Here is an 18,712-nt window from a genome sequence, read left to right on the forward strand (position 1 = left end):
TCGGCGAAGCTTAGCCACGGGCTCTCGAGCACAGCATCGTATTCCAGGAGCTTCTGCGGCGTGATCAGTTGGTATGGGCACCCAAAGAGGACTGATGGGAGAGGCTGTATTCGGCAACCAATTTATTGTCGCACCAAGAGTACCATGAGCATCGTTGTCCTTCGTGGCAATGTAGCAAATTTTTGGCGGTAACGCTTCTGCGGAATGGTTCATGGAACGCTATGACTGGGTATTATTGCTCGTCAGGCTTGTCCAAGTGGCACCGGCCATCGCACTAATTCAGGAGGAGATTGCAGCCGCACGCGCAGCGAAAGTCCTAAGAATCGCACCCACTGGAAACCATGATCACATACGAAAACGGATACGGCTGTTCGGTTTTGAAAGAGCTCTTCTTTTAAACGCGAAATTAACTTTGCCTAACTTCAGGGGGCGGTTTCTGTAGTACGTAAGTTCCTTGCTCACACCTGTGTGAAGAAACAGCCAATGATGCCAAAGAAAGCGCAGGGCAAATTATGTTGCCGATTCGCACGCGTATCACGGAAGTCTTCTATTCGGATCTCACCAGCGGCAGTGTTGTCTTTTCGTCTGCTTTCGTTTCCATTTTTATTATTATTTATACGTTACAGCATAAACATAATCAATAATTTTCCTTACGTCTTCTTTGACTGCAGTTCATATAGCTGTAACTAGCACAAATCGAGCCCATCGAAAGCACTTATATTTCTTGCTCATCGCCAACTAGACAATTTATTACGGCATTATTACAGCTGACAAGTTAGTACCAGCGAACGCTTCTCGGTTCTGCGTAATAAAACGATAAATCACGTCACAAAGCCTGTACTTTACAGCCATTTATATGCCTGTCATATTCTGTGCATACACTACGCCATTCTTCCATTGACAGGCATTATACATGACGATTATCCTCGTAGCATCACTGTGTCGACGTCTGACGCTGTATATTTTAACATTGCATGAGTTTGCACATTGTGTAGGATTAAAATAGGCGCACTATTACGCATCGCATTTGGTTGTGCTGCATTCAATTAACCGCTTCATATGTTGTCACGTTAAAACAGGTGTCTCGGATTTTCGTATTTGTTTTTCTCTCGGATGTGTGACGTGCGAACTGTTTGATACGGCCATAGGTCTTCGTAGACATGGTCCTGCCGCTGGTTCTGCCGATGAAATCGAGGCAGTACATGCATTGATTAGTTGATTTATTGCTGGATTTATTGCTTGTCTAGCAGTGTTTGATGTCCCACAGCAACTCAGTGATTTTGTGGTGAACTCATCTGTATGAATGATGATAAGTTAGAAACCCGTCGTGGTGGCGTAGCGGCTATGATGTCGCGCTGCTAAGCACGAGGTCGCGGGATCGAATCCCGGCCGCGGTGGCATTTCGATGGGGGCGAAATGTAAGAACACCCGCGCATTGTGAATTCGGTGCACGCTAAAGAAGCCCAGGTGGTCAAAATTAGCCCGGACTCCCCCTCAATGGCCTGCCGCGTCAGATTCAGATTCAGATTTATTGTTTCCAAAAAAGAGTAGTTACAATATCACAGATTACTACACATGGTGTGGCCTAAAACCAGGCCACCTGCTAAAAGTAGGCGTTGATGGTTTCTTTGTAATGGGGCCAAAAACTAGGTAACAACTACGCTGCGACCAATAAACGGCGATATCGTTAAGCATTGAAAGGAAAGAATAAACCATAGCGGGGATAGAACTTGCTCACTAGGAAGAGCTATTGCCCGGATCCGCCCTTGTCAGTGAGACTGCTGTACATGCTCGACAATAATGGCCATGCCACTTTCTGTCGCATTTTGTGGAGTGAAAAAAAGGACATTTAAGATATGCGCGCGTTGCAACTAACAGGCTGAGACCCGTGCGTCCGTGTAGAGTAAGCGTGCATTTTTTGCATGTTCATCAGTAATGCGTTTAGAGTGCTCCAGATTTTTTGTCTTTCGCCGTGTGGCATACGGGAACAAGGATGCGTGGTCGGAAAAAATGGAGTGCAAACTACCGATGCGCTTATATTAAACACGGCACATGTGTTCACAAAAACGTGAAAGGTAATAAGAAAAGTGATATAAGAAACGGACAATTTGCTGATACACGGGGCAAGCAATGCAGCATGTGTTAATCACGGCGCTTTGTCAACAAGTGCTTATTCTGTTTTAAGGACTGCTCACTAGGTTTAAGCATTGCAAATAGTCGAACACGCGGTGCGTATAGACCGCGCGGCGATGATCGCGTCGCCAAAGTACTGCACCAATGCGAGCCGCGAAAGCAGCCGGGCATTCCAACGAAAACCCATGTGCCCTTCGCGAAGAATCCCCTCGGCCCTTTTGGCGGAAGACATCACACGCATGACGCTCAATCTGTAGGGTACGCAATCGCGTAATCTACAGTAATCTCAATCAAGCAATCTACGGTATCACACTATAATAGATTTTTACGGGTGAATACCAATGATGGCTGGGCATTTGACATGATGTTTCAGTCCTTACGTATATAAAAATGGCTGTGGCTTAGCTAAGGTTAAGCCCAGGATGCGAAGCATACTAGCCTTTATTTTAGTTGTTGAACCACTGTTTAGCCTGGTGAACTGCTGTTGCTTGGCTATATTTGGTTCGGCTAGACGAAGAAACACAACTCATGCGTTACTCTGCTTCGCCTTCAAGAGTGGAACGCGACAGCGTTCCCGTCGACCCGCCAAGGGGTGTAAGACAATGGGCTACGGCGCAGCGACTACGCGCCCCGCATTGGACGCGGTGAGCGTCGAGCAACGCAGCGTTCGGCGCGGCAACGAAATGTGCGCCTGAGCAAGCGACGCACGCCTCAGCCTTAGAAGCAGCTCGTTTCTAAGGCAACACCGCATTCACTAGAGGCGCTTTTGTACCGCTTTGAAGCATCGTACTCGTGGCTCAGTGGTAGCGTCTCCGTCTCACACTCCGGAGACCTTGGTTCGATTCCCACCCAGCCCATCTTGCAAGAGTTGAGCCAAAGCCACCTAGAAACAAGCGCAGCTGCTTATATACCGCCGCGACGCCGCGAGCGACGGCGCGAGTTGGAGCCCCGTTTCTCCTCTGTCGTGACGTCACGGTGTCACGTGGTATGGCATGGGGTCAAAGGTCATTGAAGGCGACACCGCCGCGCCTGAGGAGCTGGGTTGAGCTCTCGTAATATGCTTCGCCAGTGCATTGGCTTCGCATAATAACATTTTGCTCTCTTCAGTGGTCTTGCATTCAACAGTAATCAAATGTGGGACAGAAGCAATTCGCAGGAAGAGAATACTAAGGGATGTAACAAGTCTAAGGACCGCTCAACGAGTGATGTAGTGGAAAGTGCTGTTTGTAACGTTAAGAGAAAGCCAGACGGTAGTATGAAGAAGAGAGCGAACAGGTGCAAGTGATATAGTAGTTGAGACTGCCAGGACATAGTGCAGTGCGGGAGGTTGTGCAATTGGTATAGGGCATATACCTTCATTTTTTTTTTGCAGAGCGGACAACAAGGCAACCAAAACTCAGTCGAAGACAGCAGAGTATCAGATAGGGCGATAAGAAATTTGTAAGCTTTTGAACATTACGACGGGTGCTTGCTTACACAAGACAGGAGCCCAATTAAATATTGGCGGTGGAGAACTTCGTTCTGTAGTGAAAATTAAATAAAAAGACAACGAATGTGCGTTTGCCGGCAAACTTTAAGGATATGTTACTATTTTCGATAATCTTCAAGTCCAATGATTAAAGCGAATAGACATATACAATTGTAGTTGGACTTGCTTGTAATGTCACAACTGATGCACACGGGACACTTCTAACAGCATTTTCTTGCAGCCCACAGACTTTTCACATTGACAGCACTTTGACTTTCTCTTACCTTTATTCTTTTATAGATCACATCGTCTAGCATGAACCAATCGCTACTTGGAACATTATCTCTGTCAATATGACTTGTATCTTGTGCAAAAAGAAAATAAACAAATATAAATTAACTATACCCACGCTAGGTATGTGGAGTCTTGTGAGTTTGATTACCGTATTACTTTCCGGAACGGCCACTGACGATAGCACCTTGCGTTTGTTATCATCCGCAGCTCTGGCAAGACGTGGTGGCCTTCGCCGCGTTCGGCATCGGTCTCGGTGGTTACGGCATCAGCTTTATCACCGCCCACAACTCCTTCCAGAACAACTTTGTCGTGTGAGCAATGTGGATGGCTCTATAGCCGCAAGTTACATTTTGAAGAAAGAAAGTTAGTAACAAAGTTTGGAGCTGCTTCATTTGGAAATTAATCCTGTCAGTTACTAACATTATATGTGGAGGAAATAGTTACGCGAGATAACAGCAATTGCTGTGGATGGTCAGATTGTAAGAGCAGCTGCCCGACCTACCTACGGTCTGATATCATATGTGATGGAATTCTTAAGGCATTGTTTCTTCTAACTTACTATTTTGATGGCGATTCTGATCTAACAGTCCTTTGCGTCATTACCGTATGCCCAGTTGTAGAACACGGAGTCTACAGATTGCACAGCACTCCAAATTCTGCAACACAGTCATGTAACCGGCGCACTCGTTTTGGCAGCTTTAATAAGCATTATGAGGCGTCTACACTGTCCTGCAATGTAGCGATCAGGCTGATAAGTGATGCAGGTTACATAGGTGCACGGCTGGAATATTACGATACAGTGAGCCATATTGACGAAAGCAGGTATGCGGATTGCTCGAAACGGGAGACAATGAAAAGGGCAGCAGTGGTCTATACGTGATAGAGTTAGTCGTTAAGGTTCTTCTGGTGAGAAAAATTTAGTACGTCCTTGAAATGTTGCACTGTACGTGAGCTGGCGCATAAAACTTGCACCAAATGTTCCGGGTTTCCCTGTTGTGGTTTCCCTTGGAAAGGAATCCTTTTTGTGTTGTGGTTAGAAAGGAAGCCTCCGACTTGCGTGTTGGTTGGCCTTGGATAGGCCTTGGAATCCCTTCCCGAGGAGTCCGCGAAGGTTAAATTCACTAGCTGTTTTTGCGCCAAGTGGTCAGCCAGTTCCCGTTTATTGGAGATGTAAAGCACCCATTTGACCTACATGCTGTAACCTTTACTTGAGAGCACCTTTGCCTGATATTTTATAGTAGCGGCTGACCAAATGACGGGGCCACTGGGTCGATCAAGGCAGAAAGCTGGGCTAGTTGGTGTGTCATCATTATTCAAAAGACTATCGCAAAATAGCAGGGTATATATAGCAAATATAAATAGCAAATAGTATATATGTACCTTTGCTCGCAGTAAAAACCTCAGTTGATGTTTAGCGCTCGTCCTGTCGTCTTCTCTGTCTTTGTCCCTGCTATTTTGCGCTAGTCTTTTGAATAATGACCACTGGGCCGATTCTTTACGGGAAATTGTACTGACTTGCGAATATTTTAGGTAGGTTTTTCTTCAGATCGCTTAACCAAAGTAACTCGTAAAAGTCGAACAAATTTGCCTGTGGTCTATAGTGTTCTCCTTATAACGCATTATCGACCGTCTCATTATTCAACATCCCTACAAAAGGCTGTTTTTGAGCAAGTTAAGGAAATGATGGTACGAAGGGCAGCAAAAATATTGTTCTTTCCCCTGCACACCAGTACAATGGTAGCAAAGAAATGTGAAGCAAGGAAAGAGTCACTAGTTCCATGGGGCGTCCGCTGTATTACGTGCACAAAGGACGAAACTATTGAACACGTGTGTCGGAACTGTTGGATCGCTGTCTTTCCTTGGGGCGTTGTCCAACATACGCTTATATAAGAACTTCCGAATGACCCATACCGATTTCATTTCCGGTCAATTCAATGTCATGGCTGCTCTCCAATCGGTATCGTTATGCTTCTGGTCATGTATTGCATGTGGCAATGCAGAATGGCAGTACGACATGCAGACGTCGATGCCCGCTGTTGGATTTGGAGGAGAATCCCAAATGCTGCCCCCCCAGATTTTTGGACCTTGCCGTTGGGTGCGGGAGTTGGCCGAGGTTGAGGAGGACTTTGAAATGAAAAACTGGAGGTTTATTTACATTATTTACAGTGAGAGTACAAAGAAATTAACAGCCATAAAGTCATTACGGGCCGGCAGCAACTCGAACACTGCGGCTCGTGGCAAGAAGCTCGAAAGAGATGAATGAAGGAATGCTCTCTTCCTGCTCCCGGTCTCTGGCTTTTAAGCCCTTTGGTGTCTCGAAGTCACGTCACGTTCGGCCAATCGGCGAGCGCGCTCAGATGTCATTTTCAGCCAATGGTAGGCGCCCGTGTGATTGTGTCACACCCGGCGCCGAGGGTCGCTCCTTGGGCCCCAATTGTACGAGTGCTTATATCTCTCTGCGGTATTGCCAACCCGGTCTGCAACTTCCTTCACAAAGGCGGTTGGGGGGATTGCTGCCAGGGCTTCACAGTGCATTACAGCCGTCTTGCCTCGGGACCCACGTTACCTGGAACCGTGCCAGGCTCTGGCTACACTTTCGGGAAGAGTCAAGCAGTGAATAGCTCCACCTGTGGCGCGCGAAGTGGGGGACGCCAACTCGTTTGCACGTGCCGCGCCTCGGGAACGGGGTAGATGTGCTTCTGCGCTCCTTAATTAGCTGTGGCGCGATTCGATGTGGTCTGGTGAACTCGAAGGAGGCTCAGGAAAAGGTCCCGTATCTAACACCGCTCCGCCAGAGAGCATTTGATAAAGATTATGCAGGCAAGGTAATTCTCCTGGGAGAAAGACTGTGCAAGCCCGAATTGCACAGGAATGTGTGCCGGAGTAGTTGGAACGTGTCAAAGCTTTGACAATGATATATTAGTTTTAGTATGGCGTCAGTCGAGGCAAGGCTGCTAAGTTCAGGCAATTTAGCTAAATACTTTTCACATTTATATTGTTTTGTTGCTTAGTATCTATACAGATCAAGTAAAATCGCTATAGTATTTGTGGTCAATCGGGCAAAGGAATTAGAAAATGTGACCACGTTTTGCTGGTTGCTGTGATGTCGCATGATGAATGGAAGTATGCAGTTTATAATGTTTCACGTTGAGAAATGCGTTTCGGTGATCACGTTACCGAAAATTGCAGCAGTATAGAAGCACTTAGTACATTCTAGTAATTTTAGTTATGTCGATTCTTGTTTATTCCACAAGCTTATCGACGTATTTAAGTTAGCCTGGCCTTGCATCTATTTGCTTGGCGTCACTAAGAGCTTGGCAGATTACTTGACGTTAAATTATTATCAAGATCGCTGGGGTACAGAAAGGCGTATCATGTGCAACGGAACACAAAAAGCGCACACGGGACAATGTTTCATTTCATGTATACTCTAGGAAACACCGCACTCGTCAAATGCAATTAAGTAAAATACTTGTGCCCTAATATCACGTCGAACCTAATTAACTGGGAACTTCACATTTCCTCCATATTTCAAACCTGTGAAGGTAAACTGTCCTTAAGAAGGAAGCTGCGCAATACTCCGCCACACGTCAAATTAAATGCCTACAAAACAGTTATCAGACCATCATTAGAATATGCTGATTTAATATAGAGCCCCTGTCAAAAACACCTAATTGATAAAGTAAAGCGCATACAAAAACTGGCAATCAGGTTCGTATATTCTGATTATTCAAGGTGATCCAGTGTCTCTGAACTATTATTGAAAGCACATTTAGAACCGCTGACACAACGAAGAATAATTTCAAAACTTAAATTCATTTACCTTTTGTACCATGGCCACTTCAAAATTCCATGGTCACGTTACTTACTTGATCCCTTTTTTCCCCTCATCAAGAACTAACCATAGTCAGGTAGTTCACCAACCTCCAAGCCGAGTTAATTTACATAAATATTCACTGTTTCCCTCCGCTATCTCTTACTGGAATGACTTACTAAACAGTGCTGTGTGTTCTAATACTGTGGAATCTTTTGTGACCAAAGCTAAACCATTGATTTCTGCTCATCATTGCTGTTGTTTTACCTTTGTAACCACTCATGTAAGGGCCGTCAAAGCCTGCAGTATATATGTACAACTAAAGATAAAAATAATTGGCATCCTTTGTTGCAGCGAATGCAAGCGTTATCACATGCTGCATTACGTTAAAGTAGCAAGGTCGCCCAAAAGTGGTTGATTGAAAACAAGTTGCTGCTGCTGAGCTTGTGATGACCGTTTTTATTCGTTCCGCGATTTCCTGGGCCTCTGGGCTGCTAACTAATGTTTTGTGTTTGCGCGCAGTGACCTAGCCTACTTGCTGGTTCTGGACACCCTGAAGTGCCTGGGTACGGCGGCGATCGTCTTCTTCGTGCTGGGCAGCTACGCCCGGAAGACAGGTCTCGAGATTGACCAGGTCATGGCCAGCAGTGAGTAGCCGCACATGTGCGGCTTGAAGAGGGGCCGCCTCAACGCCCTCCAAAAAACGAATCTACCTGTACTTTCGTTACTCGGTCTTTAGTGACGTCATCTGTCCCAAATCGGCTATGAAAGACGCCACAGCTGAGGACCGTTAGTTGTTTAGAGCTACTCAAAAAGATTTGCGCTTGCGTTTAGTATCGGCTGCCGCGACTGATAATCCAATCATCAAGCTGGCACACAGGAGTATAGCACCATAGCTAATGAAACACAGTGACGTTTGAATTAATTGCCACCAGTTTGTGTGCGCCCAGGTCAGTCAATGTGTTGGTGGTTGTCTAACACTTGCGCGCTGTGTCGTGTCGGTTTTAGTCGCAGATATATACCAAGAACACTATAACTGTACAAATGCTATGTGGTATTTTGGGTTGATGCACTCGGAAGATGAGTCGAGCTACACGTACAAGCACCCAGACGAGCCTATATAGCCTATAAAATAATGTGCTGCAGCCTGCAGCAGCTAGCTAGGTTATTTGGTGTACGAAATGTTACGCTCTAGCGAGGCACGCACCTGAAAGGACACCGCGTGAATATGCAACATATAAGGGAAATACAAAATGAAAGCTCGCACGTTTCTCAATTTTTGTTACGTCTTTAACCACTGTTATTTTCGGCAAGATGTTATACATGTACGTGGTCAATACACGGTGATAGACCCAGTGGCATAAGCATAAAAAAAGTGAGCGTCAGGATGGCTGAACTGCAGCTGAACTGGTGATGGCCACGGCGTGTTTCACGTGATTTGCGGGGTTGGATTCCAGGAGCGGCAACTTTCTACCGCCTTCATTCTCTTTTCTTTTTAGAAAAAACCTCATTGCCCTTCCAATCTGTGAAGAAGGATGACCATTGAAGCTGTTTATGTTGGCCCCTTAATGGCGACCTGCACCTCCGCCGTGGGTCGGCCCGGCATGGCACTATCTTCTAAATCGGCCCACGTAGAGGGATGTGCCTAACGCCTGCTTCATCTCCGCCGCGGTTCGGCCCGACATTCCACAATCTTCGGCATAGGCCCACGTATGGGGAGTGCTTAACGCCTGCTTCACCTCCACCGCGGGTCGGCCCGGCATGGCACTATCTTCGGGATCGGCCCACGTAACGGGGAGTGCTTAACGCCTGCTTCACCTCCGCCGCGGGTCGGCCCGGCATGGCACTATCTTCGGGATCGGCACACGTATGGGGAGTGCTTAACGCCTGCTTCACCTCCGCCGCGGGATGGTCCGGCATGGCACTTTCTTCGGGATCGGCCCACGTAACGGGGAGTGCTTAACGCCTGTTTCACTTGCGCCGCGGGTCGGCCCGGCATGGCACTATCTTCGGGATTGGTCCACGTAACGGGGAGTGCTTAACGCCTGCTTCACCTCCGCCGCGGGTCGGCCCGGCATGGCACTATCTTCGGGATCGGCCCACGTAACGGGGAGTGCTTAACGCCTGCTTCACCTCCGCCGCGGGTCGGCCCGGCATGGCACTATCTTCGGGATCGGCCCACGTATGGGGAGTGCTTAACGCCTGCTTCACCTCCGCCGCGGGTCGGCCCGGCATGCCACTTTCTTCGGGATCGGCCCACGTAACGGGGAGTGCTTAACGCCTGTTTCACTTGCGCCGCGGGTCGGCCCGGCATGGCACTTTCTTCGGGATCGGTCCACGTAACGGGGAGCGCTTACCGCCTGCTTCACCTCCGCCGCGGGTCGGCCCGGCATGGCACTTTCTTCGGGATCGGCCCACGTAACGGGGAGTGCTTAACGCCTGCTTCACCTCCGCCGCGGGTCGGCCCGGCATGGCATTATCTTCGGGATCGGCCCACGTAACGGGGAGTGCTTAACGCCTGCTTCACCTCCGCCGCGGGTCGGCCCGGCGTGGCACTATCTTCGGGATCGGCCCACGTAACGGGGAGAGCTTAACGCCTGCTTCACCTCCGCCGCGGGTCGGCCCGGCATGGCACTATCTTCGGGATCGGCCCACGTAACGGGGAGTGCTTAACACCTGCTTCACCTCCGCCGCGGGTCGACCCGGCTTGGCACTACCTTCGGGATCGGCCCACGTAACGGGGAGTGCTTAACGCCTGCTTCACCTCCGCCGCGGGTCGGCCCGGCATGGCACTATCTTCGGGATCGGTCCACGTATGGGGAGTGCTTAACGCCTGCTTCACCTCCGCCGCGGGTCGGCCCGGCATGGCACTTTCTTCGGGATCGGCCCACGTAACGGGGAGTGCTTAACGCCTGCTTCACCTCCGCCGCGGGTCGGCCCGGCATGGCACTTTCTTCGGGATCGGCCCACGTATGGGGAGTGCTTAACGCCTGCTTCACCTCCACCGCGGGTCGGCCCGGCATGGCACTTTCTTCGGGATCAGCCTACGTATGGGGAGTGCTTAACGCCTGCTTCACCTCCGCCGCGGGTCGGCCCGGCATGGCACTTTCTTCGGGATAGGCCCACGTAGCGGGGAGTGCTTAACGCCTGCTTCACCTCCACCGCGGGTCGGCCCGGCATGGCACTATCTTCGGGATCGGTCCACGTAACGGGGAGTGCTTAACGCCTGCTTCACCTCCGCCGCGGGTCGGTCCGGCATGGCACTATCTTCGGGATCGGCCCACGTAACGGGGAGTGCTTAACGCCTGCTTCACCTCCGCCGCGGGTCGGCCCGGCATGGCACTATCTTCGGGATCGGCCCACGTAACGGGGAGTGCTTAACGCCTGCTTCACCTCCGCCGCGGGTCGGCCCGGCATGGCACTATCTTCGGGATCGGCCCACGTAACGGGGAGTGCTTAACGCCTGCTTCACCTCCGCCGCGGGTCGGCCCGGCATGGCACTATCTTCGGGATCGGCCCACGTAACGGGGAGTGCTTAACACCTGCTTCACCTCCGCCGCGGGTCGACCCGGCTTGGCACTATCTTCGGGATCGGCCCACGTAACGGGGAGTGCTTAACGCCTGCTTCACCTCCGCCGCGGGTCGGCCCGGCATGGCACTAGCTTCGGGATCGGTCCACGTATGGGGAGTGCTTAATGCCTGCTTCACCTCCGCCGCGGGTCGGCCCGGCATGGCACTTTCTTCGGGATCGGCCCACGTAACGGGGAGTGCTTAACGCCTGCTTCACCTCCGCCGCGGGTCGGCCCGGCATGGCACTTTCTTCGGGATCGGCCTACGTATGGGGAGTGCTTAACGCCTGCTTCACCTCCACCGCGGGTCGGCCCGGCATGGCACTATCTTCGGGATCGGCCCACGTATGGGGAGTGCTTAACGCCTGCTTCACCTCCGCCACGGGTCGGCCCGGCATGGCACTATCTTCGGGATCGGCCCACGTAACGGGGAGTGCTTAACACCTGCTTCACCTCCGCCGCGGGTCGACCCGGCTTGGCACTATCTTCGCGATCGGCCCACGTAACGGGGAGTGCTTAACGCCTGCTTCACCTCCGCCGCGGGTCGGCCCGGCATGGCACTATCTTCGGGATCGGTCCACGTATGGGGAGTGCTTAACGTCTGCTTCACCTCCGCCGCGGGTCGGCCCGGCATGACACTTTCTTCGGGATCGGCCCACGTAACGGGGACTGCTTAACGCCTTCTTCACCTCCGCCGCGGGTCGGCCCGGCATGGCACTTTCTTCGGGATCGGCCCACGTATGGGGAGCGCTTAACGCCTGCTTCACCTCCACCGCGGGTCGGCCCGGCATGGCACTATCTTCGGGATCGGCGCACGTATGGGGAGTGCTTAACGCCTGCTTCACCTCCGCCGCGGGTCGGCCCGGCATGGCACTTTCTTCGGGATCGGCCCACGTATGGGGAGTGCTTAACGCCTGCTTCACCTCCGCCACGGGTCGGCACGGCATGGCACTTTCTTCGGGTTCGGCCCACGTAACGGGGAGTGCTTAACGCCTGCTTCACCTCCGCCGCGGGTCGGCCCGGCATGGCACTATCTTCGGGATCGGCCCACGTAACGGGGAGTGCTTAACGCCTGCTTCACCTCCGCCGCGGGTCGGTCCGGCATGGCACTATCTTCGGGATCGGCCCACGTAACGGGGAGTGCTTAACGCCTGCTTCACCTCCGCCGCGGGTCGGCCCGGCATGGCGCTATCTTCGGGATCGGCCCACGTATGGGGAGTGCTTAACGCCTGCTTCACCTCCGCCGCGGGTCGACCCGGCTTGGCACTATCTTCGGGATCGGCCCACGTAACGGGGAGTGCTTAACGCCTGCTTCACCTCCGCCGCGGGTCGGCCCGGCATGGCACATTCTTCGGGATCGGCCCACGTATGGGGAGTGCTTAACGCCTGCTTCACCTCCGCGCGGGTCGGCCCGGCATGCCACTTTCTTCGGGATCGGCCCACGTAACGGGGAGTGCTTAACGCCTGTTTCACTTGCGCCGCGGGTCGGCCCGGCACGGCACTTTCTTCGGGATCGGCCCACGTAACGGGGAGTGCTTAACGCCTGCTTCACCTCCGCCGCGGGTCGGCCCGGCATGGCACTATCTTCGGGATCGGCCCACGTAACGGGGAGTGCTTAACGCCTGCTTCACCTCCGCCGCGGGTCGGCCCGGCATGGCACTATCTTCGGGATCGGTCCACGTAACGGGGAGTGCTTAACACCTGCTTCACCTCCGCCGCGGGTCGACCCGGCTTGGCACTATCTTCGGGATCGGCCCACGTAACGGGGAGTGCTTAACGCCTGCTTCACCTCCGCCGCGGGTCGGCCCGGCATGGCACTATCTTCGGGATCGGTCCACGTATGGGGAGTGCTTAACGCCTGCTTCACCTCCGCCGCGGGTCGGCCCGGCATGACACTTTCTTCGGGATCGGCCCACGTAACGGGGACTGCTTAACGCCTGCTTCACCTCCGCCGCGGGTCGGCCCGGCATGGCACTTTCTTCGGGATCGGCCCACGTATGGGGAGCGCTTAACGCCTGCTTCACCTCCACCGCGGGTCGGCCCGGCATGGCACTATCTTCGGGATCGGCGCACGTATGGGGAGTGCTTAACGCCTGCTTCACCTCCGCCGCGGGTCGGCCCGGCATGGCACTTTCTTCGGGATCGGCCCACGTATGGGGAGTGCTTAACGCCTGCTTCACCTCCGCCACGGGTCGGCACGGCATGGCACTTTCTTCGGGTTCGGCCCACGTAACGGGGAGTGCTTAACGCCTGCTTCACCTCCGCCGCGGGTCGGCCCGGCATGGCACTATCTTCGGGATCGGCCCACGTAACGGGGAGTGCTTAACGCCTGCTTCACCTCCGCCGCGGGTCGGTCCGGCATGGCACTATCTTCGGGATCGGCCCACGTAACGGGGAGTGCTTAACGCCTGCTTCACCTCCGCCGCGGGTCGGCCCGGCATGGCGCTATCTTCGGGATCGGCCCACGTATGGGGAGTGCTTAACGCCTGCTTCACCTCCGCCGCGGGTCGACCCGGCTTGGCACTATCTTCGGGATCGGCCCACGTAACGGGGAGTGCTTAACGCCTGCTTCACCTCCGCCGCGGGTCGGCCCGGCATGGCACTTTCTTCGGGATCGGCCCACGTATGGGGAGTGCTTAACGCCTGCTTCACCTCCGCCGCGGGTCGGCCCGGCATGGCACTTTCTTCGGGATCGGCCCACGTAACGGGGAGTGCTTAACGCCTGCTTCACCTCCGCCGCGGGTCGGCCCGGCATGGCACTTTCTTCGGGATCGGCCCACGTATGGGGAGTGCTTAACGCCTGCTTCACCTCCACCGCGGGTCGGCCCGGCATGGCACTATCTTCGGGATCGGCCCACGTATGGGGAGTGCTTAACGCCTGCTTCACCTCCGCCGCGGGTCGGCCCGGCATGGCACTTTCTTCGGGATCGGCCCACGTAACGGGGAGTGCTTAACGCCTGCTTCACCTCCGCCGCGGGTCGGCCCGGCATGGCACTTTCTTCGGGATCGGCCCACGTATGGGGAGTGCTTAACGCCTGCTTCACCTCCACCGCGGGTCGGCCCGGCATGGCACTTTCTTCGGGATCGGCCTACGTTGGGGAGTGCTTAACGCCTGCTTCACCTCCGCCGCGGGTCGGCCCGGCATGGCACTTTCTTCGGGATAGGCCCACGTAACGGGGAGTGCTTAACGCCTGCTTCACCTCCACCGCGGGTCGGCCCGGCATGGCACTATCTTCGTGATCGGTCCACGTAACGGGGAGTGCTTAACGCCTGCTTCACCTCCGCCGCGGGTCGGTCCGGCATGGCACTATCTTCGGGATCGGCCCACGTAACGGGGAGTGCTTAACGCCTGCTTCACCTCCGCCGCGGGTCGGCCCGGCATGGCACTATCTTCGGGATCGGCCCACGTAACGGGGAGTGCTTAACGCCTGCTTCACCTCCGCCGCGGGTCGGCCCGGCATGGCACTATCTTCGGGATCGGCCCACGTAACGGGGAGTGCTTAACGCCTGCTTCACCTCCGCCGCGGGTCGGCCCGGCATGGCACTATCTTCGGGATCGGCCCACGTAACGGGGAGTGCTTAACACCTGCTTCACCTCCGCCGCGGGTCGACCCGGCTTGGCACTATCTTCGGGATCGGCCCACGTAACGGGGAGTGCTTAACGCCTGCTTCACCTCCGCCGCGGGTCGGCCCGGCATGGCACTAGCTTCGGGATCGGTCCACGTATGGGGAGTGCTTAATGCCTGCTTCACCTCCGCCGCGGGTCGGCCCGGCGTGGCACTTTCTTCGGGATCGGCCCACGTAACGGGGAGTGCTTAACGCCTGCTTCACCTCCGCCGCGGGTCGGCCCGGCATGGCACTTTCTTCGGGATCGGCCTACGTATGGGGAGTGCTTAACGCCTGCTTCACCTCCACCGCGGGTCGGCCCGGCATGGCACTATCTTCGGGATCGGCCCACGTATGGGGAGTGCTTAACGCCTGCTTCACCTCCGCCACGGGTCGGCCCGGCATGGCACTATCTTCGGGATCGGCCCACGTAACGGGGAGTGCTTAACACCTGCTTCACCTCCGCCGCGGGTCGACCCGGCTTGGCACTATCTTCGCGATCGGCCCACGTAACGGGGAGTGCTTAACGCCTGCTTCACCTCCGCCGCGGGTCGGCCCGGCATGGCACTATCTTCGGGATCGGTCCACGTATGGGGAGTGCTTAACGTCTGCTTCACCTCCGCCGCGGGTCGGCCCGGCATGACACTTTCTTCGGGATCGGCCCACGTAACGGGGACTGCTTAACGCCTTCTTCACCTCCGCCGCGGGTCGGCCCGGCATGGCACTTTCTTCGGGATCGGCCCACGTATGGGGAGCGCTTAACGCCTGCTTCACCTCCACCGCGGGTCGGCCCGGCATGGCACTATCTTCGGGATCGGCGCACGTATGGGGAGTGCTTAACGCCTGCTTCACCTCCGCCGCGGGTCGGCCCGGCATGGCACTTTCTTCGGGATCGGCCCACGTATGGGGAGTGCTTAACGCCTGCTTCACCTCCGCCACGGGTCGGCACGGCATGGCACTTTCTTCGGTTTCGGCCCACGTAACGGGGAGTGCTTAACGCCGGCTTCACCTCCGCCGCGGGTCGGCCCGGCATGGCACTATCTTCGGGATCGGCCCACGTAACGGGGAGTGCTTAACGCCTGCTTCACCTCCGCCGCGGGTCGGTCCGGCATGGCACTATCTTCGGGATCGGCCCACGTAACGGGGAGTGCTTAACGCCTGCTTCACCTCCGCCGCGGGTCGGCCCGGCATGGCGCTATCTTCGGGATCGGCCCACGTATGGGGAGTGCTTAACGCCTGCTTCACCTCCGCCGCGGGTCGACCCGGCTTGGCACTATCTTCGGGATCGGCCCACGTAACGGGGAGTGCTTAACGCCTGCTTCACCTCCGCCGCGGGTCGGCCCGGCATGGCACATTCTTCGGGATCGGCCCACGTATGGGGAGTGCTTAACGCCTGCTTCACCTCCGCCGCGGGTCGGCCCGGCATGCCACTTTCTTCGGGATCGGCCCACGTAACGGGGAGTGCTTAACGCCTGTTTCACTTGCGCCGCGGGTCGGCCCGGCACGGCACTTTCTTCGGGATCGGCCCACGTAACGGGGAGTGCTTAACGCCTGCTTCACCTCCGCCGCGGGTCGGCCCGGCATGACACTATCTTCGGGATCGGCCCACGTAACGGGGAGTGCTTAACGCCTGCTTCACCTCCGCCGCGGGTCGGCCCGGCATGGCACTATCTTCGGGATCGGTCCACGTAACGGGGAGTGCTTAACACCTGCTTCACCTCCGCCGCGGGTCGACCCGGCTTGGCACTATCTTCGGGATCGGCCCACGTAACGGGGAGTGCTTAACGCCTGCTTCACCTCCGCCGCGGGTCGGCCCGGCATGGCACTATCTTCGGGATCGGTCCACGTATGGGGAGTGCTTAACGCCTGCTTCACCTCCGCCGCGGGTCGGCCCGGCATGACACTTTCTTCGGGATCGGCCCACGTAACGGGGACTGCTTAACGCCTGCTTCACCTCCGCCGCGGGTCGGCCCGGCATGGCACTTTCTTCGGGATCGGCCCACGTATGGGGAGCGCTTAACGCCTGCTTCACCTCCACCGCGGGTCGGCCCGGCATGGCACTATCTTCGGGATCGGCGCACGTATGGGGAGTGCTTAACGCCTGCTTCACCTCCGCCGCGGGTCGGCCCGGCATGGCACTTTCTTCGGGATCGGCCCACGTATGGGGAGTGCTTAACGCCTGCTTCACCTCCGCCACGGGTCGGCACGGCATGGCACTTTCTTCGGGTTCGGCCCACGTAACGGGGAGTGCTTAACGCCTGCTTCACCTCCGCCGCGGGTCGGCCCGGCATGGCACTATCTTCGGGATCGGCCCACGTAACGGGGAGTGCTTAACGCCTGCTTCACCTCCGCCGCGGGTCGGTCCGGCATGGCACTATCTTCGGGATCGGCCCACGTAACGGGGAGTGCTTAACGCCTGCTTCACCTCCGCCGCGGGTCGGCCCGGCATGGCGCTATCTTCGGGATCGGCCCACGTATGGGGAGTGCTTAACGCCTGCTTCACCTCCGCCGCGGGTCGACCCGGCTTGGCACTATCTTCGGGATCGGCCCACGTAACGGGGAGTGCTTAACGCCTGCTTCACCTCCGCCGCGGGTCGGCCCGGCATGGCACTTTCTTCGGGATCGGCCCACGTATGGGGAGTGCTTAACGCCTGCTTCACCTCCGCCGCGGGTCGGCCCGGCATGGCACTTTCTTCGGGATCGGCCCACGTAACGGGGAGTGCTTAACGCCTGCTTCACCTCCGCCGCGGGTCGGCCCGGCATGGCACTTTCTTCGGGATCGGCCCACGTATGGGGAGTGCTTAACGCCTGCTTCACCTCCACCGCGGGTCGGCCCGGCATGGCACTATCTTCGGGATCGGCGCACGTATGGGGAGTGCTTAACGCCTGCTTCACCTCCGCCGCGGGTCGGCCCGGCATGGCACTTTCTTCGGGATCGGCCCACGTATGGGGAGTGCTTAACGCCTGCTTCACCTCCGCCACGGGTCGGCACGGCATGGCACTTTCTTCGGGTTCGGCCCACGTAACGGGGAGTGCTTAACGCCTGCTTCACCTCCGCCGCGGGTCGGCCCGGCATGGCACTATCTTCGGGATCGGCCCACGTAACGGGGAGTGCTTAACGCCTGCTTCACCTCCGCCGCGGGTCGGTCCGGCATGGCACTATCTTCGGGATCGGCCCACGTAACGGGGAGTGCTTAACGCCTGCTTCACCTCCGCCGCGGGTCGGCCCGGCATGGCGCTATCTTCGGGATCGGCCCACGTATGGGGAGTGCTTAACGCCTGCTTCACCTCCGCCGCGGGTCGACCCGGCTTGGCACTATCTTCGGGATCGGCCCACGTAACGGGGAGTGCTTAACGCCTGCTTCACCTCCGCCGCGGGTCGGCCCGGCATTGCACTTTCTTCGGGATCGGCCCACGTATGGGGAGTGCTTAACGCCTGCTTCACCTCCGCCACGGGTCGGCCCGGCATGGCACTTTCTTCGGGATCGGCCCACGTAACGGGGAGTGCTTAACGCCTGCTTCACCTCCGCCGCGGGTCGGCCCGGCATGGCACTTTCTTCGGGATCGGCCCACGTATGGGGAGTGCTTAACGCCTGCTTCACCTCCACCGCGGGTCGGCCCGGCATGGCACTATCTTCGGGATCGGCCCACGTATGGGGAGTGCTTAACGCCTGCTTCACCTCCGCCGCGGGTCGGCCCGGCATGGCACTTTCTTCGGGATCGGCCCACGTAACGGGGAGTGCTTAACGCCTGCTTCACCTCCGCCGCGGGTCGGCCCGGCATGGCACTTTCTTCGGGATCGGCCCACGTATGGGGAGTGCTTAACGC

General features: G+C 56.0%; 1 protein-coding gene across 1 annotated transcript in view; it reads left to right on the plus strand.

Annotated features, from left to right (window-relative positions):
• Positions 1–18,712, plus strand: part of LOC126527933 (uncharacterized) — a 120,088-nt gene that overhangs the window by 1,482 nt on the left and 99,894 nt on the right. The window contains exons 2-3 of the mRNA XM_072284278.1: positions 4,103–4,206; positions 8,232–8,356. Of these exons, the coding sequence (XP_072140379.1) occupies positions 8,347–8,356 (10 nt within the window). The 5' untranslated portion in view covers positions 4,103–4,206; positions 8,232–8,346. The remainder of the gene's footprint in view (positions 1–4,102; positions 4,207–8,231; positions 8,357–18,712) is intronic.

Source organism: Dermacentor andersoni, chromosome 9 (genome assembly GCF_023375885.2).
Source record: "Dermacentor andersoni chromosome 9, qqDerAnde1_hic_scaffold, whole genome shotgun sequence".
In the NCBI taxonomy this organism is placed as follows: Eukaryota; Metazoa; Arthropoda; class Arachnida; order Ixodida; family Ixodidae; genus Dermacentor; species Dermacentor andersoni.